At 48.9% G+C, this 24,068-nt stretch overlaps 1 protein-coding gene across 4 annotated transcripts in view; it reads left to right on the top strand.

Annotated features, from left to right (window-relative positions):
- The window catches only part of CA4 (carbonic anhydrase 4), a 58,367-nt gene that overhangs the window by 32,485 nt on the left and 1,814 nt on the right, over window positions 1-24,068 (top strand). For all 4 annotated transcript variants that reach the window (XM_077311306.1, XM_077311303.1, XM_077311304.1 and 1 more), the window contains 6 exons: window positions 15,240-15,284; window positions 17,182-17,352; window positions 18,716-18,879; window positions 21,157-21,243; window positions 22,489-22,552; window positions 23,694-23,857. In XM_077311306.1, coding sequence (XP_077167421.1) covers window positions 15,240-15,284; window positions 17,182-17,352; window positions 18,716-18,879; window positions 21,157-21,243; window positions 22,489-22,552; window positions 23,694-23,857 — 695 coding nt within the window. The remainder of the gene's footprint in view (window positions 1-15,239; window positions 15,285-17,181; window positions 17,353-18,715; window positions 18,880-21,156; window positions 21,244-22,488; window positions 22,553-23,693; window positions 23,858-24,068) is intronic.

The following is a 24,068-nucleotide window of genomic DNA, read 5'->3' as shown; positions in this document are numbered from 1 at the left end:
CATTAATGAAGGAAACACGTAATAGTCATTTAATGCCAGAATATTATGGGAAAATAAAACACCTGGAGAATCCCTTTCACGAGAGAACAACTTGCAAGAAGGGATAGTTTGAATTTTGTGTTTCAGCTGAGTTATGACAACCTTGGAGGCTTTTCAAGGAGGGATGCCCTTGACTGCCTCTTCATAGCAACCCTAAGACTTCCTTGCTGGTCACCCATCCACATGCTAACCAGGGCTGACCCTACTTAGCTTCAGAGAGCTAACAAGATGAGGCTAGCCTGCAGCATCTAGGTCAGGGTAGAGTTTTGGAATAAGGGAGAAAAAATAACAAGCTTGAAAAACAAAGAAACCCATTGTTATTCTTTGCACCTGTGTGTTTTGATGAGACAGAGGTGCCCTGGGTCAAAGCTGTCCTTGAAGCAATCTGAAAAGCCCCTGCAGGGATCAGCTGCACTCCTGCATGACAAGCACAAGACTCCCTCGGGGTTATGTGGTTTCAAACGGTACGAGTGAGAATTGGGCATGACGGGCAAAGAAGGTGAGAGAGGAAGAGACCCCCATGTCCCAGACCACGATCCAAGTCATTTGTCCAATTTCTGTCCCACTCTTCCTCTCAAAACCTCTAAGCATTTTATTGTCACAACACCCCTGTGAGGTAGGCGAGAGTGTGACGGGCCCAAGGGTCACCCAGAGAGCTCCATGACTAAGCAAGGATTTGAACACGGGTCTCCTTGGCCCTTGACTGACACTCTGGCCATCACACCACACTAGCTGACAACAGTCTGCAGTGGGTTCACAGTTACTGGCATCAGGTTGTGTGCTTTCAATATGGTCCCCCCACAGATAATGTTCTGCACCCAATCATTCCAGGCCATGAAAAGTTCCTTCCTGCTGGTTCGTTGATCTGACTTTTATTTATTTGGACTGAGTGTTGTAAACTTATTTTCAAGAGCATCAACTTTGCTCTGGTGCCTCATGGCCTGGGTCCAGAGCAGGGCCACCCTCTCCAAACCCCATCCCAGAGGGAGAGTTTATGTGCTAGAATGGGGTTACCCAACCACAGGACTGTGGTACCGTACAGTTGCGTGAAAGCCCCACAATGGTGCCGTGGCATGGCTTTTTTCAAAATGGTGGCTGGGGAAGCCCCTCCCACCCTCCAAAAGAAAAAGGGGGGGGTTAATTTTTTTTAATTCTACCTTTATTTGGGCAGGTTGACCCGCCCCCCTGCGAAGTGGTCCATGATGGGCCTGGAAGAGGTGGGAAGGAGAGGGTTCCTCTGAGGAGGAGGAGGAGGAGGAGGAGGAGGAGGAGAAGAAGAAGAAGAAGAAGAAGAAGAAGAAGAAGAAGAAGAAGAAGAAGAAGAAGAAGAAGAAGAAGAAGAAGAAGAAGAAGAAGAAGAAGAGTTGGTTCTTATACCTGAAGGAGGCTCAAAGCACCTTACAGTCACCTTCCCATTCCTCTCCCCACAACAGACACCCTGTGAGGGAGGTGAGGCTGAGAGAGCCCTGAGATTACTGAAGAAGAAGAAGAAGAAGAAGAAGAAGAAGAAGAAGAAGAAGAAGAAGAAGAAGAAGAAGAAGAAGAAGAAGAAGAAGAGTTGGTTCTTATATGTCACTTTTCCCTACCTGAAGGAGGCTCAAAGCGGCTTACAGTCGCCTTCCCATTCCTCTCCCCACAACAGACACCCTGTGGGGTGGGTCAGGCTGAGAGAGCCCTGATAGAGGAGATCAGCCCAGACTGCTCCTTAGAAGACCAGATCCTGAAGATGAAACTCAAATCCTTTGGCCACCTCATGAGAAGGAAGGACTCCCAGGAGAAGAGCCTAACGCTGGGAGCGATTGAGGGCAAAAGAAGAAGGGGACGACAGAGAATGAGGTGGCTGGATGGAGTCACCGAAGCAGTCGGTGCAAACTTAAATGGACTCCAGGGAATGGTAGAGGACAGGAAGGCCTGGAGGATCAGTGTCCATGGGGTCGCGATGGGTCGGACACGACTTCACACCTAACAACAACAACAACAAATATTTTAGTCAATGGTTCCTATCCTCCGCTTACAGCAGTTGGTTTCCTGGAATTATCTGCAGTGGGCCAGCATGGCTTACCATTTTTATATACAGGTTTCACAGTTCAAATACACAACAGGCATCTTTTATCTCTGTTAGACGTACAATGCATAATGCACTAAGATAGCTGGAAATCGCACACAGTTTATGGGGGGGCGGGACCTGCTATGAGGAAATAGAAACAACAAAGAACAAAGAAAGAATGATGGGTTTGCTTTGCCCAAGGGAGGTGCAAGTTCAGAACGGGGACTTTTTGGGACGGCCAATGTGATGACCTCAACACCCACCCTAGTGGCCAAGGAGAAAGGCCGTCCACCTCCCAAGCCACTCTCTCCAGAATTTGGAAGAGAAGGGAGAATCCCGGCTTTGGATAGTTTGCTGGAGACAACCAGACGGAAAATCTGTGGGGTGGGGGGGGGAGATAGTGGGTAGCACTAGGGAAGGACCTGGAAATCTCCCAAAATTACCATTGAACTCCAGATGACAGGAATCAGTTCCTCTAAAAAAAATGGTTGTTTTTTGAAGCATTATACCAGGGGTAGTCAAACTGCGGGCCACCAGATGTCCATGGACCACAATTCCCAGAAGCCCCTGCCAGCTAATGCTGGCAGGGGCTTCTGGGAATTGTAGTCCATGGACATCTGGAGGGCCGCAGTTTGACTACCCCTGCATTATACCCTGCTGAAGTCCCTCTCCTCTCCACACCCTCTCCTCCCCACGTTTCACCCCCATGTCTCCTAGAATCTCCAAACCCAGAGCTGGCAACCCCCACAGTCCCCCCAGTCAGCCGCATCCCCAGTAACCTGCATCTGTCCGTGGCATCCTCACATAAGGACAGAGCCACAAATTCATGTTCAAAATTCCCGGGGGCCAGGATTCAGGAGACAGCCTTACGGTAGCTGTGCTCCATTTTCCAGAATGGGATACAGAGGGTGACAGTGGGGTAGGAGTTCTCCTACCCCTATCAACTCCCTTGTGGGGCTCTGCAGGGAGCGGTTCTCTCCCACACACTGTTCAACATCTTCATGCACCCTCTGGTCCAGAGTGATGCCACCAATATGTGGATGAAAGACTTTGCTTTTTGACCTAGTGAAGATCCTCACAAATTGCTTTTTGTATGATGGCCCCAACTAGCTCGTTCTCCTCGGAGCTCAGAAACTAAGCCCTGGAGAGTACTTGGTGAGTCACCGCAGCTGAGAGGGAGAGGAGAACTGAGGCTGAGAAAAAAGGAGACAGAATTTGATGTACTGATGGACACAGGGAGAGAGGACTCAGGAAACTACAGGCCAGCAAGTCTGACCTCAACTGCAGGGAGATAATGGAGCAGATTTTAAGGGGGGCAAATATGCAAACATCTGGAGAACAATTGATTGATCCGTGGAGTTCAGCATGGATTTGTCTCCAGCCCGTCCTGCTAGACGAACCTCGTTTCCTACTTTGACCTCATGATGGGCTTATTAGATTGTGGAAACTCAGTGGATGTTGTTTATCTAGTAAGGCTTTTGACATGGTTCCCCATGATGTTCTATTGGGCAAACTGAAGGATGTAGCCTGGATTTTCAGATGGTTAGGTGGATAGGGATCTGGCTAGAAAACCAGTTTGGTGCTGGGTCTGGTACTTTTCAACATTTGTATTAATGATCTGGACTTGGGGGTAGGGGGACTCCCCATTAAATTTGCAGGTGACACCAAATTGGGAGGAGCACCAAACACCCCAAAAGATAGAGAGAGTGTTCTATGAGACCTGAACATGCTGGAAATGTGGGCCAATGAGAACAAGATGCAATTCAATAAGGAGAAGTGTAGAGTTCTACATACAAATGGGAAGCATGCATAGTGGATGGGAGGTTCACTTGGAAGGGCTGTGTGTGTGACCTTGATCTTGGGGTACTTGTGGACTGTAGGCTAAATATGAGCAGACAGTGTGAGGTGGTGGGCAGTCTTGGGCTGTATCAACAGAGGCATCACATCAAAATCAGAACCCATCTGGAGTCCTGTGTGCAGTTTTGGAGGCCTCACTTCAAATAGGATGTGGACAAAATGGAGAGGGTTCAGAGGAGAGTGATGAGAATGATCTGGGGCCTGGGGACCAAGCCCTGGGAGGAAAGGCTGAGGGATGTGGGAATGTTCAGCCTGGAGAAGAGGAGGCTGAGAGGGGACAGGAGGGCTCTCTTGAAGTATCTGAAAGGTTGTCACTTGGAGGAGGGCAGGGAACAGTTCCTGCTGGCAGCAGAGGACAGGACCCACAGTAATTTATTTAAACTTATTTAATATCTAGCCAGTCACTACTAGCTAGATCAGGGGTAATCAAACTGCGGCCCTCCAGATGTCCATGGACTACAATTCCCAGAAGCCCCTGCCAGCGAATGCTGGCAGGGGCTTCTGGGAATTGTAGTCCATGGACATCTGGAGGGCCGCAGTTTGACTACCCCTGATATTAGGGAAGAAATTTTTCAGTCCCAGCAGTTAGTTCAGCAGTGAAATTGGCTGCCTAAGAAGATGGTGGTCTCCCGTCCCCCAATGGTGGTCCCTAAGTAGCAGCTGGACAGATTTTGATCCTGGATCCTTTAGGCTGATCCTGCATTCAGCAGGGGGCTGGACTAGATGACTTGTGTGACCTCTCCCAAGTCTATGATTCTAAGCAACTCTAAAAGGACATTAGATTCAAGGAGGAGAAGCCTATCAGTGGCTACTAACCATGGCGACTGAGGGGCATCTCCATTAAAACTACACCAATTGGAAAGTATAAGCCAGGCTTGGAATGCTGAGAATCTGAACACGCGTGCTGGCAGAGGCTCATGGGAATTGTAGTCCATAGACATCTGGAGAACCACAGTCTGGCCACTCCTGGGCTAGAGACATTGAATAAAGCCACCACCCATGTTATCTTCGACAGTGCCATATTCATGTTGTCCCACGCCATCTGTTACATCAGACAGTAAATATCATAGGCAGTGTCTCTCCCCCGGATCGTTCCTTTGTCTCTTCTCTTCTTGGATAATGACACAGAAGATTACTTGGTGCCCTGATGCATCGCCCCCCCCCCCAAAAAAAAAAAGGAAATTTCTTCAAGGGGCAGTCCTCCATCAAGCTGCACAGGGCTTCTATGTTTGGCCCACATTGTTAATCTGCTGCACTTACTATTAGATCTCTCCCATTTGTCCTCATAGCAATTGCTGGCTGGTAGCTACTTCGCTATAAATTGTCTTGGGGGAATGACAGTGCTGTCTCAGATGTTTTATTTAAGGTATGAGATGTCATGGATGGCCACTGGATCTGAGGAAGTGCCTGTGTGTGCCCCCGAAAGCTTAGACCCAGAATAAAACTTGTTTGGTCTCCAAGGTGCCACCAGATTCGAACTTGGTTCTGCTACTGCAGAGAAATGCAGCAGACTCCCTGACTCTGTCTGCTTTGAGCGAGGCAATTAAGTTTCTTCTGGAATCTGACAAAATCCAGTGGCTCTGCTGCCCTGTCTTCCCCCTGCCAAGAACTCCCAAGGACCTGGACTGGATCCCTGGGGGCTCTCACCCCTCCACACACACACACACACACACACACACACACACACACACACACACACAAACACACATGCCTGGCCTCGCATCCCACCCCTCTTCAGATGCCACTTGAACGGTCATTGTTAAGGGCTTCACACTGAGCCATCTGGCAGGCACACACACACCTTGGGGGAGGCAGGGCCGTTTCCTCGCATTGTCCTGTGCGTGGACAGGAGATAATGGAGCAACGAAAAGGAGGAAGCAGAAGGGCTTCTGGGAAAGCAATTCTCAGCATGAATGAGAATGGAAACAAGCACATTCACACATGGGAGTCCCCCTTCCTGTGTGCTCCTCCAGCTCCGTGACCTCCTGATGCCTCTAAAAGTAGGGGACGTGTCCTGCTGAGCATCAGTTGCTCCAATCCTGCCTGCAATCTGTGTGTGTGTCGAGTTCACGGTGTGAGCAGATGTGCTGCATGACATATAGCTTCACTGGCTGTAAAGTGCCTGGAGCTTCCATTAGAATCATAGAATCATAGAGTTGGAAGGGACCTCCTGAGTCATCTAGTCCAACCCCCTGCACTATGCAGGACACTCACAACCCTTCCGCTCCTCCACTGTCACCTGCCACCCCCTTAAGCCTTCACAGAATCAGCCTCTCCATCAGATGGCTATCCAGCCTCTGTTTAAAAATCCCCAAAGATGGATAGCCTACCACCTCCCGAGGAAGCCTGTTCCACTGAGAAACCGCTGTCAGGAACTTCTTCCAGATGTTTAGATGGAATTTCTTTTGAATTAATTTCATCCCATTCGTTCTGGTCCATCCCTTTGGGACAAGAGAGAACAACTCTGCTCCATCCTCTACATGGCAGCCTTTTACATACTTGAAGATGGTTATCAGATCCCCTCTCAGTCGTCTCCTCTCCAGGCTAAACAGACCAAGCTCCCCCAACCTTTCTTCATTTGTCTTGGTCTCCAAACCCCTCACCATCTTTGTTGCCCTCCTCTGGACACGCTCCAGTTTGTCTGCATCCCTCTTCAACTGGGGTCCCCAAAACTGAAGTTTCTGGCCTGTCCTGGTGAGGGGCTCGAAGCCAAAACTTGCTTTGGGGCTGTCTATTGGCGGCCCTGGGACTTCTTCAAGTTCAGTTTACTTTTCTTATTCAACAAAATATGAGCCCAGTGGCACCTTTAAGACCAACAAAGATTTATTCAAGGCATGAGTTTTCGAGTGCAGGCACTCTGCCTCAGACAATGAAACAAGGATCATAGGAGTACAGATATAGAAGAAAAGTAAATTAGTAGGAAATTAGTAAACTGTGTCATAACACCCAAATTATGCAGTATGTTATTTGCTTTAAAAGCTAATCGTTCCTTTGGGTTCAGTTGTAGCTTACAAAAACATTGGAGAAATAAAAATGTCAAGGTTAGTAACGTTAGTAACGTTCCCACTAGTGAAAAGAAGTAATTAAAAGAGAATAGTTGCTTGCCTCTTCCATCTCCACCCAAGCATGCAAGCATCCCTACAAGTGACAATCCATGCTGAGATGTTACCTTGTCCTGAGACCAGAGAGTTAGATTCCAAATTACATTACATGCTACTTATATCACGTTACAGTCATATTGTCCCAAATAAAATAAAGAGGGGATTGTAAGGAAAGTGGATATAAGAGTTATTACAACACTCAAAGCAATGGAATACCCAGGACTCAACAAGGACATTGGCTTTTTATCCCACTATGTATGCTAACCTCATTCAACTCTTATATCCACATTCCTTTTCTTATTCATGTGCTGGTTCAACATCAACTGGGCTCCTTCTACATGGATATCCCCCCCAAAACCGAGAACTACCGGTAAATGCACTTTTATGAACTTATTGGCTAAACAGGTGACCCAACTGTTTTTAAGATGTCATGGTTTTAAAGCTTTAATACCATGTTAAAGTAAATGATTGATAAATGATATGTTTTTATGGACTTAAATGTTAGAAGCCACCCTAAACCGGTATGCAGGGAGGGGTAGGGTGTAAATTGAAAAATAAATCTTATATAATAAAATGTGTCATGTACTTCTAACAACATACTAAAGGTTCTGAAGCCTCCTATTGGTGGAATCTCCCCCCCCCCCCCAGGGCCAATTGCTGCTCATGCTAAGGATTCTGCACCCCTCTTCCCTTCCGGGCTGCTGTGAAGGGAGCTTCTAACAGCCCTGTCTGAGGCGAGGGAGGCGTTTCCTTCTGAGAGCAACGCAAGGCAGTCTGAGGGCATGCATGGGCTTCCCTTTACAGGTGGGAAAGCTTTCCCCTTCTGCCTAACTGCTGGCTGACATGGAGGCCCAGGAAATCCCCTTCTCATTTACTATACTGCTGGGGCCGGCCTCTCTTCTCCGCAACTCTCTGAACATTTGATGCCTACCACTCAAGGTTGTTGTGCAGATGAAACTGGACTCTGTTGTGGAGGTTCTTTTGCCCCCTATTTCATCTGCACCACAACCCTGTGCAGTAGGCCTCAAGTGTTTCATCTCCACAACAACCTGTGTGGGAAGCCTCAAAGGTTTCTTTTGCACAACAGCCCTGCCCATCCTCCAAAGCAGCTGTTGAGCTGATCTTTATGATCTGATGAGCTGTAATTCCAGGAGCTCTCCGGGCCTCACTTGGAAGTTGGCTACCCCTGGATTGGAAATATTCCTGGAGGTTTGGAGGAGGGCCTAAAAATGGTACGATGCCACAGAGTCCACCCTCCTAAGTAGCCATTTTTGCCTGCTGAGCTGATCATTATCATCTAGAGATGAGCAGCAAGAGTAATGGTAGAGGTTTGAAGGGGGATTGGTGTGGGTGGGTCCCGCTTTGGCCAGCCCTTCCCAGCAACTGTGTGTATTTTGGGGCATGGACAGAAAGACAGACAAAGCAGCATGGTTCCTGCGAGTCTGGAAAGTGCAGGGAGATCTCAGTAAAGAATATTTACATTCTGAAACTGTCAGTGGTGAAAAGTAAATGGCTGGAGAGACATAGGAGCTGAAGTGACTTTTCTCAAGCTTGGCCTGGTAAATAAAAATCAGGATCTTCCAGGAAGGTCCTACCAAATCAAAGGCACACGTGGCCCAGAATTTCAAGTGCAGTTAGCTTTACAGGGATGTAGGGGGAACTTTGGGGGGAACTAGGAGATCCACTTTTATTAGAATTCATCTGCTCCTCTAGGTTAGAGGAATGGGAAGGCGACTGTAAGCCGCTTTGAGCCTCCTTCGGGTAGGGAAAAGCGGCATATAAGAACCAACTCTTCTTCTTCTTAGCCAATTCTTGGTGGGATATTCCTGGAGATGTAAGTGGGTGAAGCCTGTGGAGGATGAGGTTTGGGGAAGGGAGGGGCCTAAACAGGGTCTAATGCAGCAGTAGTCAAACTGCGGCCCTCCAGATGTCCATGGACTACAATTCCCAGAAGCCTCTGCCAGCATTTGCTGGCAGGGGCTTCTGGGAATTGTAGTCCATGGACATCTGGAGGGCCGCAGTTTGACTACCCTGGTCTAATGCCATCGAATCCACCTTCGAAAGCAGCCATTTTCTCCAGAGGAACTGAACCCTGTAATACCAGATCTTCAGGCCCCACCAGGACGATGGCAGACCCATGAATCATCCCCTGTTTAGGGCAAAGACAGTTAGAAGGGGTGTGAGAAAGGGAACTTCCTTTGCAGGATCAGCTCATGCCCAGCGACAAAACTTTCCTAACAAATTCCCACAGTCGCATCTCCAAGCAGCAGGCGAGGCCCTGGTCTTGGCAGGCCTGAATCAATCACTGGGATACTCATGGATTATTTTTAAGAAGATGACAGATGTTGCAGAACTGCTCTGAGAGGCCAGGGGAGCTGGAGAAGTCAGAAGCGCCTTCAATCAAGCTCTGCCTGTTGCCAAACTTGCCCAAATGGGTTTTTGTTTCTAAAAGAACGAGCCCCAAAAAGGCATTTGTTGAGGGACTGGTAAAATGGCCTCCTCTACTGCTGTGACATAATGTTGATGATCGACCAGAGATTGACTGTAAATTTTGCATCCACTTAACCATACATTAGAGCAGGGGTAGTCAAACTGCGGCCCTCCAGATGTCCATGGACTACAATTCCCACGAGCCCCCTGCCAGCGAATGCTGGCAGGGGGCTCCTGGGAATTGTAGTCCATGGACATCTGGAGGGCCGCAGTTTGACTACCCCTGCATTAGAGCCTCTTGTGGTGCAGGGTGGTAAGGCAGCCAACATGCTGTCTGAAGCTCTGACCATGAGGTGGGGAATTCAATCCCAGCAGCCGGCTCAAGGTCGACTCAGCCTTCCATCCTTCCGAGGTCGGTAAAATGAGGACCCAGCTTGCTGGGGGGTAAACGGTCATGACTGGGGAAGGCACTGGCAAACCACCCCGTATTGAGTCTGCCATGAAACCACTGTAGGGCGTCACCCCAAGGGTCAGACATGACTCGGTGCTTGCACAGGGGATACCTTTACCTTTACCTTTAACCATACATTTCCCCCCTTGTTCCTCTTCCACTTCTAACTGGAGGAAAATCTTATGTATTGAATTTGAGCCAATGGTGCAGCTAAGAAGGCTAATGCGATATTAGGCTACATTGCTAGGAGCATAGAATCTAGAGCAAGGGAAGTTATCCGCTTTGGTGAGACTGTATTTGGAATATTGTGTCCAGATCTGGGCACCCCAGTTCCATGACAAGTTCAGAGACGAGCGGGTGGGAGTCCAGGTTGAGGGAGCTGGGTCTGCGTAGCCTGGAGAAGAGGAGGACAAGGGGTGATAGAATAGCCGCGTTTAACTACATACGAGGTAGACATGTTGACTGCAGCTTTAGAGGCAAGGACTCGGAGCAACAGGTTCAAGTGACGGCAAAGAAGGTTCCACTTAAATATTAGAAAGTATTTTGTGGTGTTGAAGAAAATTTGTAGATGGAATAGGCTCCCTCGGAGGATGGTGGAGTCTCCTTCTTTGGAAGATTTTAGTAGGTGATTGGATGAGCACCTGTCAGGATGGTGTTTTTTTAAGTTGCCAAGGAGGTAAAAGGCGGGACTGGATGGCCCTCTGAGGTCTCTTCGAGCTCGGGGTGTGATTCTGATCCATCATCCATCATCCATTTACTTTCCATCATAGTAAATGCTCTTCTTGTTTTATCATCAGCTGCTCAGATTCAATCGCATCTTTTAGAACTCTACCTTCATTATCTCCTTTAGTCCTGAGACTAATGGATAATATATCAGCCATTGAGTGTTTAAACTTTCTTCTTTAATATCTTGCTAAGACTGGATTTCGAAGAGGCAGAGGAACTAGAGATCAAATTGCCAACATACGCTGGATCATGGAGAAAGCTAGGGAGTTCCAGAAGAACATCTACTTCTGCTTCATTGACTATGCTAAAGCCTTTGATTGTGTGGAGCACAACAAATTGTGGCAAGTTCTTAAAGAGATGGGAATATCAGAGCATCTTATTTGTCTCTTGAGAAACTTATATGCAGGTCAAGAAGCAACAGTGAGAACTGGGCATGGAATCACTGATTGGTTCAAAATTGAGAAAGGAGTTCGGCAAGGCTGTATACTGTCGCCTTGCCTATTTAACTTGTATGCAGAGCACATCATGAGAAAGGTGGGATTAGAGGAGTCACAAATTGGGATCAAGATTGCAGGGAGAAATATCAACAACCTCAGATATGCAGATTATACCACTCTAATGGCAGAAAGTGAAGAGGAACTAAAGAGCCTGTTGATGCGGGTGAAGGAGGAGAGTGCAAGAGTTGGCTTGAAACTCAGCATCAAGAAAACAAAGATCATGGCATCCGGCCCTCTCAATTTGTGGCAAACAGATTGGGAAGAAATGGAGATAGTGAAAGTTTTTATTTTCCTGAGCTCCAAGATCACTGCAGATGGGGACTGCAGCAAAGAAATTAAAAGACGCTTGCTCCTGGGGAGGAAAGCCATGGCAAATCTAGACAGCATCCTAAAAAGCAATCACCCTGCCAACAAAAGTGCGTTTAGTCAAGGCTATGGTATTCCCAGTTGCAATGTATGGCTGTGAAAGTTGGACCATAAGGAAGGCTGAACGTCAAAGAATTGAGGCTTTTGAACTCTGGTGCTGGAGAAGACTCTTGCAAGTCCCTTGGACTGCAAGGCGAACAAACCGGTCAGTCCTAGAGGAGATCAGCCCTGACTGCTCCTTAGAAGGCCAGATCCTGAAGATGAAACTCAAATACTTTGGCCACCTCATGAGAAGGAAAGACTCCCTGGAGAAGAGCCTAATGCTGGGAGCGATCGAGGGCAAAAGAAGAAGGGGGCGACAGAGAATGAGGTGGCTGGATGGAGTCACTGAAGCAGTCGGTGCAAACTTAAATGGACTCCGGGGAATGGTAGAGGACAGGAAGGCCTGGAGGATCATTGTACATGGGGTCGCGATGGGTCGGACACGACTTCGCACCTAACAACAACAAAAGAATGGATTTTCCCCTGGGAAATTTTCCTCATGCAATGTTAAAAATCATTTTTATTTCTTGTGTTCTTGTCATAATGAACTTCTAGTGGGGACGTAAGGAAAGAGTTTGAGGGGCTCAATAAATTCTGGCATATAAACCATATTCTCAAAGGTCGATCTGGGATTATGTGACTTCTTTCTTTTCAGTCGATTTCTTAATCCATGACTAAATGTGTAGGCTCTAATCAAGATCTGCAGATTCTAATTATACCATTCTTCGTCTTGGGTTTTTAAGCCAGCCCACAATTCTAGAATTTAAAATGTCCCCCTGCAGGCGGCATCCAGTGGACACCAGTTTTGAATGTTTTCCATTAAAAAAAAATAAGAAAACCTGAAACCAGAACTCTAACACAGCAGGAAGAAAGGTTCTGTCCTCTCCCCTTGGCTTGCTGGGCTAATTTTCTACTTGCAGGGAGTCTTTAGCCATAGGGGAGCATACCAACACGCGATGCTCTACCTGCCGTTTTGAAGTGGCTCTTTTCCTCTGCTCATACAGTCAGCATCCTGCAGATGTGAGCCAAGCCTTGCTCCTTCCAGAGAAAAACATAGCAGCTAGGGAGAGTGGTTTTTTTTGCTTGCAAAGCATGTTTTTTAATGTTTTAATTAATGTGAGGTTTTATTCTCTGTGACCTGCTGCGAGTGGGTAAGAAATCTAACAAATAAAAACGAATAAATAAATGTAGAAAGCAGAAGAAAAGAATTGCAGCCGCATTCTGGAATCTCCCACTCAAAATACTCAGGAAATGGATCCCCTGAAGTCTCCCCCCCCAAAAAAAAAACCCTTGGCATCAGCCTCTTTGAATTACACGTACGTTAAACAGAATCCCATTTCCTACCCCTGAAATTTCAGACCACCTCTAACCCAGTGCTGAAGCTGCAGGAATAAGACACCCCAGGAGGGGAAATTTCACTGAATTATTGAGTGGGATCAAAATTCTGCTGACTGCTGGAGCTGCTCCGATGATCCCTGGTGACCTTTGAAAGCCCTTGAAAAGATGTTCTGCCTTGTTTAGGACAGCATCAGAGCGCCTGATGGGACCACGCATCACTGGGCCCAGATAACTGATTCGGTCCGTCTAAGGATTCCTCCCCTCCTGCAAAACCAGGCTTTTAAAAAGAATGGCAACATTTCGTTTAAACTGCAAATGCTTCTTTATAGGATCAGAACAGTTGTGGTTAAAAATAATTGTGGTTGACCCCATCCCACACCTAGTGACAACGTACAAGATGCCACCCATCTTGTCTCTTCAGAACCTTCAGAGCCTTCAAGTTTTCTCTGGATGAATTTGTCCATGGTTTTTATCCCTTTATTATGTCAAAGTGATCCTGGAAAAGATATATTAAACCTTTAGTTACTAAAGCCCAGTGTGGTGTAGTGGTTAAGAGCAGTGGTTTCTAATCTGACGGGCGGAGTTGATTCCCCACTCCGCCACATGCAGCCAGCTGGGTGACCTTAGGCTAGTCACAGTCCTGGTAGTGCTGTTCTCACAGAGCAGTCCTGCCAGAGCTCTCTCAGCCTCAAATACCTCACAGGGTGTGTGTTATGGGGAGAGGAAGAGATGGTGGTTGTAAGCCACTTTGAGGCAGCGATAAGCAAGCAATACCCAACTCTTCTTCTACTATGGTAATTCTTCTACTATGCAGGGTGCTTCCGGTAACTAAAGGAAGTTGTTATTGATTTAAGAAAAATGTGGAAATATGACTGAATGTGCTGTTTATATGGTGAATTTATGTCTCTGACGTTGCCATGGCTAGACAGGCTGAGAGACACAGAGAGTGTTGTAGCACAGTGAGAGTCTCCGAGGAGGTTCTAGATTCAAGTCCACCAGCACCTTACCAACCAGATGTTCAGAATATAAAAGACAGGTCTGATGACTCTGGGAGCTTTGACTTGTGGAAGCTTCTACCCCCACATCTGGCTGATATCTAAACTACCTCTGAAACAAGAACAATCTTTTGAACATGAACATTTTGTCTGTTTCCTTGAGAGCGCAGAGAAAATGGCCTTTTTAGTTAAAGGATTTCAGGCATTGGGGAAGACCTTTCTCTGCCTGAGATTTTAGAGAGCCACTGCTGGGCAGAAGAGACAATCTGGAGCTACCTGGGCCGATCAAGGTTCTGACTTAGACAGGCTCTGTTGTTTATGTGACAGTGCAGGTGAATGTGTTGGTAGGGTGCATGCCACTATGAGATCCAAGAGGTCAGATGCATATTGTGAGCAGTATGCACGCCTAACAATATGACCCACAGTCCTCTGTAATGTGCAGGGAGGTTGCTCAGCCTGTGAGTCAATGGTCTTTCCTACATACTCATGTTCCTCACTTGTACATTCCTGTTTCTTTGGGGGGGAGGGATCTGTTCTGCCTCTATTTTGCCCCCTCTAGTGGTCGATTTGATGTTACACCGGTTTTGTCTGGCCTAAAAACCTGCAGTTTAAATCTGGTGTTATATAGAATCAACCACTAGAGCAAGGATAGTCAAACTGCGGCCCTCCAGATGTCCATGGACTACAATTCCCATAAGCCCCTGTCAGCGTTCGCTGACAGGGGCTCATGGGAATTGTAGTCCATGGACGTCTGGAGGGTTGCAGTTGACTATCCCTGCACTAGAGGAAGGGGAAAGCATGCAGAACAAAGCCCTCCCTTCCGAAAAAACAGGAGCTTAAAAAGGAGAAAAATGAAAATTGGTCCTCCCCTAGTTCTATAAGAGTTAAGCGATATAACACCCACCTGGTCAATGCCAACACTGTTGCACAATTTCATTTTAATTTCTGATTTTATTGCATGTTTTTAATTCATGTCGTTATGTTTACATGTTGTGCACTTCCCTGAGCCAGTCTGCTGGGAGGGTGGTATAGAAATCAACAAAATAATAATAATAAAACGCAGAAAAGTCCAATATGAAAAATAAGAGAGATTGGAAACTGCAGCTTTAAGGGGCTGGTTCTTGATGCATCCCTTTGGTCTCTGGCCACTTGCTCAGTTGGCACTTGATGAACATTTGCCACTTACAGAAATGCTGCTTGGGAGGGGAATCCGTTGATGTGAAGGATCTTGGCCTCCTGATTCACACATGCAGGTCAGCACGGGAGGTGACATTCGAGGAGCAGCTGACAGGCTAGTGTGAACAGGCTAATCCATGCCCTTTTCTAAGCTATTGTTTCTCTCTCCTGCAGACTGGTGCTATGAATCCCAGAAGTGTGATAACCCACACTGTCAAGGTAATTTTTGAAAGAATTTGGATTTTTAAACCTGCTTGTGGCTAATTTGTCTTAGACTGGGGACACGCATAGGCACCTCTTGCCCCTAGCATGTATGCATGCATGTCTGTGCATACTTAATTTATATCCCACCCCTCACAACATCTCAGAGCAGCTAACAACGATAGAATTTACAATAAAAACATGTAAACTGGACAGTAAGAACACTCATTAAAAATGCAATAGCAGCATCAGCAGCTCTTCCATAAAACAGGCTCCTAAGATCCCATCCTACTGGTGGGGCGACCTGGGCAGAGATGATAAATTTTTTTACCCTGGAGGTAGAAGGGGGTGACTATACATGTAAATCCGTATAGAGAGATATATGTAGGGGAAGCCCCATTAATAACTGCTACATCCAGTAGGGCTCAATCAAAAGCTTGTTGAAAGAGCTCTGTTATGCAGGTCCTGCGGAAATGCTGGGCTCAGTCAGGGCTCTGATCTAACTTGGGAGCTCATTCCACCAAGTTGGGGCCAGAGCCAAAATGGCCCTAGCCCTGGTTGAGGCCAGGCCCACCTCTTTGGGGTCAGGGATCACCAGCCGGTCGGCACTGGCCGAATGGTCATCAGGGGGTGTAGTCAGGTAGGTGGTCCCTTGGATACACGAGCCCCAGACCATGAGATGGAATCACCGCCATTTGAGGGAGGGACTAAAGTCCGTGAAGAGTGACTGAGCAGAAGGAAACCGTTCTGGGTAATGTCAGCCTGGGAACAGAACGGTATTTACTTCATCTAATCCCCGCTTTGCTTCCAAATGGGAACGCCAAAGCTGGCCCCATTCTCCTCTCATCCATTTTATCCCCACAATGACTCCATGAGGACTGGTCCAAGGTCACCCAGCGAGCTTCCAGGGCGCTGTACAGATTCGAACCTGGCCCCCCTGGCAGCTAGGCCTCTGAAATTACAGCTCCCTCCTGAGCTTGGAAGTTACACCAAGTTCGCAGTCCCTAGCTGCAGGCTTTGGCCCTCTAATTGTCCCACAACAACGTAGGGCCTTAGTTTAGCTACGACCTTGGGGTGGGTTCGAGGGGAGATGTTTTAAGACTCCTGGTACCAGCCAGGCTTTGTCCCTGTGGGCAACGCTGCACAGAATCCATGGCCCTTTTTCCCCCCATTGATCGTTTTATTTCACTATCCAAGCTAAATTCCTAAACCTGCCGCTTTGTCAAAGAGAACAGCCATCTGATGAATTGAAGGCACGGTTTCTTCTGACTCCCCAGAATCCTGTCTTATCTGGACCAGTTGCAAAGTTTTTACCACTTACAATGAGGTGTCGTGAACATGAACGTTCCTTCTCTCATTTGGAAGTACCAGTTTAGCTCCGGTTTCCTTTGCTAGTAATGCAGCAGGATCTTTTGTACATTGTTCCCTCTCATTGTATCTTTTATGCATGTGCCAATAAAGGCTTTGATGAGGTTAAATTCCAGCTCCTCTCTGACTACAGAGATCACTTCCCCCAGAGAGCAGGGCTGCTTTGGAGGGGGGCATTGCACTGAGCTCCACCCCCAAATCCCCAGGGGTTTCCCAGCCTGACATCTGGCCACGCTCTGTCCCTGTGCCCTGTCCGTGGCAGCCCCAGCACAAACCCTCTTAGGGCAAACCACTGGGAACTGCGGGTGCAAAGCCTGGTTCAGAAGTCCCTTTGTTGGCTCCAGTGCCCATCTGAGATGCAGTGAAGCTAAGTGCCAAGGAGGGAGGGAGGGTAGGAGGGGGAAGGAAAATGCTCCGGATATGCATGGGTCACTGGGCACAGTGTGGCTTGTCTGCTCCCAGTGTCGTGTCTGCCCCAGCCCTGGTTTTGTCCTCCTTCATTTCCTGTCTCTTGCCTTTCCTGGCCTGTTTCCACGCTCCTGAGCAGAGCCCCGCAAGTGGGTGAATTTGTTCCCAGCCTGCGGAGGGAAGAAGCAGTCCCCCATCAACATCGTCACGAGCAAAGTGGAAATCGACTGGAATCTCAAGCCCTTTGAGTTCATCAACTACCAAGTCAAGCAGCAAACGGACTGGAACATCACCAACACCGGCCACTCAGGTCAGGAGCCTCTCTTCCCTTCCCCAGCAGGGGTCTGCCTCCAGGCCAGCGGACAAGGGCCAGGGAGCTCTGGGGTCACCCGTCACCTCTGCCGCCAATTCACCAGCAAGTGACTTTCTCAAAACCCACCCAAGGGGGTGGAGGCCACGAGGGCTGCGAACCTCTAGGTGGAGCCAGGAGGTCTCCTAGAATTACAACTCCTCCCCGGGTTTCGGAGTTCAGTGCCCCTGAAGAAAATGGCTGCTTTCCAGGGGGGCCTCTAGGGCAGGGGTGGACTACAATTCCCATGGGCCCTGCCATGGACGTCGGGAGAGCCACAATTTAGCCAGCCCTGCTCTAGGGTAGGGGTAGTCAACCTGTGGTCCCCCAGATGTTCATGGACTACAATTCCCATGAGCCCCTGCCAGCAAACGCTGGCAGGGGTTCATGGGAATTGTAGTCCATGGACATCTGGAGGACCACAGGTTGACTACCCCTGCTCTAGGGCATTCTAGCTCTCCCTGAGGTACCTCCTCAATCCCTGCCCTCCCCAGCCCCCAGCCCCAGATCTCCAGGCTCTTCCCAACCCCCAGCTGGGAACCCTGCAGACATTCTATGAGGTGCCTTCCGGCTGGCCACAAGAAAGGCCTCAGGCAAAAGCCCCTCCCTCCTGTCTCTCAGCTGTTTCTTTAAGGGAGGGGATCGCTTGAGCGCACACTCTCAGCTGCCCCTGCCTGCGTGGATTTCCCACCTGGTCCCCCACAGCTTGGGGTCCGAGGTGGCTTAGGAAGTCCCCCTCCCCTCTCACTGCTCAGATTCTTTTCCTAAAAAATCCAAACCAAGCTATCACAGAACTTAAAGGTAAAGGTAAAGGTATCCCCTGTGCAAGCACCGAGTCATGTCTGACCCTTGGGGTGACGCCCTCCAGCGTTTTCATGGCAGACTCAATACAGGGTGGTTTGCCAGTGCCTTCCCCAGTCATTACCGTTTACCCCCCAGCAAGCTGGGTACTCATTTTACCGACCTCGGAAGGATGGAAGGCTGAGTCAACCTTGAGCCGGCTGCTGGGATCGAACTCCCAGCCTCATGGGCAGAGCTTTCAGATGGCTGCCTTACCACTCTGCACCACAAGAGGCTCTTATCACAGAACTTAAGGGGGAGGCAATTCTATCAGTCTATCAGTCACATTTTCTTTCCACCAAGGAGGGTCCCTGTATTTTTCTTAAAAGATTGGGGGCATCAACAGGGTTGAAGGGTTCAAAAGGGGGGGGGGGCTGCTGTGCTCTCCTCTGTTCTGGCTGCTGTTTCCTCTTCAATGACCCATGGAGAGGGGTGATGTTCCTTGGCCCTCCGGCTGAGTTCCTCTTCCCTTTTGCCTCGTCAGTCCAAGTGAACCTGGATGGATCTGCAAAGATCGCCTCCGGGGGCCTCCCCAGTCAGTACAAGGCTGTGCAGTTCCACTTCCACTGGGGTCGGGGGGCCACCAAGAGCCTCGACATGGAGCCCGGAGCTGAGCACACCATCGACGGAGAGCGATACCCCATGGAGGTAAGGGGCCCAGGGAGCCAGAATGTGGCACAGAGCTCTCAGGGTGCGGGGGCAGGGAGTCCCAACCGGGGTTCCGGGGAAGCTCTCCAGGGGGCCCGTGGCCTTTCCCAGAAGTCCCGATGGCCCCTGATATGGCCATCTTGTCCGCTTATGCCCCCCAAATCGGTTGGTGGTCCCGGGCCCCTGGGACAGTCACCTAGTCTCAACAAGAGCAAGGGCCATTTCAACCCTGGCCCTTGCCTGTGGTGGAATGAGCTAAGGGCCCTGACGGAGCTGTCTATGTTCTGCAGGGCCTGTAAGACGGAGCTCTTCGGCCAGGCTTTAGGTTGAGCCTGGGGAGGAAGAGCTGTCTACAAACTGGAGGTCCCATCTACTTGAAGGCCTGTGTGAGATCCCCTGGTTGGGCCAGAGTATGGATGTAGCTGGGGTTGGTGATCTACTGACCAGGATGGGGGAGCGATGTTGGTTCTGCCATCTGTTGGAGTTTTTAGATTGCATTGTCATTTCTTGGGCATTAATTAAGGGGTTTTCTACGGGGATTCTTGTATCTTACCTTTTGTCTTTTGTAAGCCGCCTCGGGCCAACTTTGCCGGGAAGGGCGGGATATAAATCAATTAAATAAATAAATAGCACTCAACGTCCCTGGGGTCCACTTCCCCCGTTGCTCCGCAGGCTTGGTTTCTTTCTCCACAAGGGATACAGTAAATCAGGGGTAGTCAAACTGCGGCCCTCCAGATGCCCATGGACTACAATTCCCATGAGCCCCTGCCAGCGTTTGCTGGCAGGGGCTCATGGGAATTGTGGTCCATGGGCATCTGGAAGGCCGCAGTTTGACTGCCCCTGCAGTAAATGATCAGTCGATTGGTTGGCTGCACATCTTCCTTCCCTGCCCACTCCTCTGAAGGGGCCGGGGACCCTCGAAGCCTGAAAAGCATTTCAGGGGCTCCTTTGCAGGCCAGAGGTTGAGAAAGGCTGGTGTGGAGTCCCGTGAGGCTAGGCTTGCCAGCTCCCCGTCAGGAAATACCTGAAGATCTGGAGGGACTTTGGGAACGGAGTGTCTTCATCGGAATACAAAGCCATAGCGGGGACCGTTTTCTCCTGGTGAGCTGATCTCTCTTGCATGGAAATCAGGTGTAATCACAGGAGAGCTCCAGCTATGACCTGGAGGTTGGCAGCCCTACAGCAGTGGGTGGTGAGCACAATATGCTCCCTGCTGGGGGACTTCGGATGTGTCCCTGGCGTTTCAGAGGCCCTTCGCATGCCAAACCTTCCTTGGCCAGGAGGGGAAAGGCAGTTCACCAGCAGTTCTCTCTGTGGAAGACACATTTATTTGTAGATTCAAATGGGTAGCCCTGTTGGTCTGAAGTAGAACAATAAAATCAGAGTCCAGTGGCACCTTTAAGACCAAACAAGATTTATTCAAGGCGGGAGCTTTCGAGTGCAAGGACTCGAAAGCTCACGCCTTGAATAAATCTTGGTTGGTCTTAAAGGTACAATTATTTGTGTTTACCTTCCGGAGGGGCTGTCAAGGCCAGAACCATTTGGAGGTGGCTGGCCTCTGCCCCCCCCCCCGGCTCCGTCAGTGGGCTCCCCCCAAGCACTGCTCACGGCCCTCCCTGCTGAGCTTCTGAGATCAGATGAGGTCAGGCTAGTTGGAACCATCCAGGTCAGGGACGGATTTACAGGGCCTGTCTTTCTCTCAGCCCATCTCGACCCAGGTGTTGGCTGGAGAGCTCCAGGCAGCAGAGAGCCTTTGAACAGTGGACTCTGTGGCTTTGCACACCCCCTCCCATTGAAGCCCCAACCCCACCCCCACTCGGCTCCACCCCTCAACTCTCCAGGTGTTTCTGAACCTGGAGCTGGCTACCCTAGTCACAGTTGCTTCATGTATCAAACATCCTTTGTCAGGAGGGGAAAGGCAGCCAACCGGACATGGGCCTTGTGGAAGTGGAACCCTCACTTATTTACTGGGGGGGGGGGAGGTGTTGCCATCTTGTTGCGGTCTCCTTCCAGCAACCTGGTGAGGTTCTCAAGGCCAGTGCTCAAGCAGAGGGGGCCTGCCCTTGCCTGCCTCGGTGTAGTAACCCTGGCCTTCTTGGGGAGGTCTCCCACCGGGCCCTGACCAGGGCCAACCTTGCTTAGCTTTGGCGATCAGATGAGATTGGCTGGCTGGAGCCAGGCCTGAACAAGGCTGCTTTAAACCACAGCCGCACAGAATGGGGAACTGACCTCTCTCTTTTTTTTAAATCCCCCCTGCCCTTCTCTCTTGGGCTACAGCTTCACATCGTCCACATAAAGGAAGGATACGATATGGCCGAAGCGATCCAAAACGAAGGGCTGGCTGTGCTCGGTTTCTTTGTTGAGGTAAGGAGGAAATGAGGCCCCTAAGATCATTGGGTGGCCTTTGGCCAGAATTCTCCCCCACAAAAACACCCACTCCGCTGGGTTGTTGTAAGACACAAAAGGAGGGATGACACAGAACTCCTTGGAGGAAAAGTGGAATCAAAAGGTAACACATAAGATTTCATAGAAGTTCGATTATTATTGGCTCGAACTGGCACTTAGATTTTCAGCAGAAGCCATAAAGGTTGGTCTATAGTTCTCATTAATAAGAAAAGCCATCCTCAAAGGAGCAGTTATGAAAACTGGCAATAAATGAAAACCGGATGAATGTTTATTCTTCAATCCTACAATGAGCAGGAGGTAGGACTAGGGCCTATTCCGCACACGTTAGATAATGCACTTTCAATGTGCTTTAGCAGCTGGATTTTCCTGTGCGGAACAGGAAAATCTACTTTGAAAGTGCATTGAAAGTGCATTATGTATTGTGTGCAGAATGGGCCTAGATGGCCTGTGTGGCCCCTTCCCACTCTAGGATTCCATGAGTCTACTTCAGCCATGGAATGGGCTACCCGAGGAGGTGGGGAGCTCCCCCTCACTATCAGTCTTCAAGCAGCAGCTGGACAGATCCTTATCCTGGATGTTTTAGGCTGATCCTGCATAGGCCTATATGGACCCTTCCAGCTCTATGGTTCTGATTCTAATTTAGTTCATAGCTAGATTTTTAGCTGTATCAATATTCATTAATTATAACGTTTCCCCTTTCCTTTACTGTTGTGTACACTGATAGTAAATATTCATCGTGCATTCGCACTTCTTTAGCTACACTGAACTGGAAGTTCATCCATGCAGGTAGCGGATGGGCAGCAAATTAGCATCCAGCGTAATGAAGATTCTTAACAGATGCAAAGACCAAATGGGGAGGACAAATGTGGGTTATATGCTCCCCATTTAACATAATGGTAAATACACAGACCCCTTGGAGCCCCTTCGGATCAGGGGTTTACTGAGTATGGATTGGCTGAATATTTCACCCTAATGAATATTTTTAGGCCTGGTTATTTTATGGATGTTCCCTACAATTTGTGTTTTGGTGTTTGATTTTAATGACCTTTGGCTATAAGCAACAAATACCCTTTCTACTTTTGTAGGCATGGGTGGGGCTTTACGGTGGGAGCCCCCCAGCACCCACCACCATGGGCTGGGCATCATCTGGGAGAGGGGAAGAAAGATACACTTGATTGACTTATCTAATTTTGTCTGCTGCAGATCGAAAATGAGAACAAGGGATATACTCCTTTAATTTCAAACTTGAATGCTGTTTCCTCTCCTGGTAAGGCCCTGACAGATGCAAAGTTACACTGTTAAAAAAACAAGTATTGCCAGTTTGATACCCATCAGGAACCGAGTGAGGACGCTGGCAGCTGTCAAGGAGAGCAGGTCCTATTCTGCACACAATAGATAATGCACTTTCAAAGCACTTTACTTCTAAAGTCCTGTTCCGCACAGGAGAATCCAGCTGCAAAAGCACACTGAAAGTGCATTATCCTAGGCGTGCGCAATGGGCCCAGGAAGCCTGGGAGTGGACGGACGCTGTCAGAAGGTGGAAATATGGGGAAGGGGAGGATCTGGACAGCGACTCCTGACTGATGAGAAGGGAAGGGGGGAGCAGTTCCACCTCTTGCAGCGGCCATTTTGTAGCTGAGCGCACCATCCTTGATCGGCATTCCAAAGGGGCCATAGGCTTGTAAAGTTCAGGGTCTCGTGGTCTATCCCAGATCTAACTGGAGATGTGAAGGTCATCAACTGAAGCCTTCTCCATGCAAACTAGGTGCCCTACCATTAAGCTGTGATCTTTCCCCATCAGGGAGGCAGATGGGAAACGTCATTTTGGGTCTCCAACCCAGAAGACAAGCAGGTTATAAATGAAATAAAACTAAATAGAGCTTCCAAGTTCAGGAGCAATCTACCTTTGAACTCTGGTTGCTGGGTGGGTATGACAATAGTGCAAGGGAATGGCTTCTATGCCTCTGTTTTTATTCTTCGAGGGCATGTGGGGGCTACAGTGGGTAACAAGATCCTGGACTAGATGGAATTTTGGCATGATCTGGCAGCACTGTGCACTTTTACACCTGGGATCAGTGGGGCAATGCTCTAATATTCGCTATAAATCAATCTAGGGCACCTTTCCTTGGCCCCCAGAACATGTTGTCATCAGTTCTAGGGTGTGCCCTCCCCTCATGGCTTCCCTTCTGGTTTTCGATGGAAGTGACATCAGCATTCCACCCCACCCCACACCAGAAAGGACACCAGGGTTAGGCAGCTGTGCTCTGGTAGCCCTTCCTGGGGGAATCTAATATCAAAGAGGGCAGCGGCCAAAAAGCTAGTCCTTGCCTTGTCTGCTTCCGTTGTTGCCAAGCCAATGTTCAGAAGAAACCTGCCACAAGTCTGAATCCCTCCCTCCATCTCTCTAGGAGACAAAGAACAGATGGCACCTTTGCCCCTGTTTTCTCTCATCCCGCCAGAGGAGGAGCTGAGGAAATATTATCGGTACCATGGCTCCCTGACCACCCCTGGCTGCAACGAGGGCGTCATCTGGACCTTATTTGAGGAACCCATTAAACTCAGCCTGGCCCAGGTATGTCAAACTGCAAGCTCTTCCTCTCAAGTTGGCTTGGGGGCCTCAACCCAGGCAGGAAGAAAGCATCCGAGGCAGGGAAGGATGCAAAAAGGAACATGCTTTAGCCGTGAAGGTTGGGATTTAAGGAGGGAAAGAACAGAAAGGAACAGGAAGACTCTTCTCCACCCCTCCCCCAACAGACCCAATGGACCATCTCTCCCAATACGCC

Source organism: Paroedura picta, chromosome 15 (assembly GCF_049243985.1).
Source record: "Paroedura picta isolate Pp20150507F chromosome 15, Ppicta_v3.0, whole genome shotgun sequence".
NCBI classification, from domain to species: domain Eukaryota; kingdom Metazoa; phylum Chordata; class Lepidosauria; order Squamata; family Gekkonidae; genus Paroedura; species Paroedura picta.
This window is presented reverse-complemented; position numbering and strand designations above follow the sequence as displayed.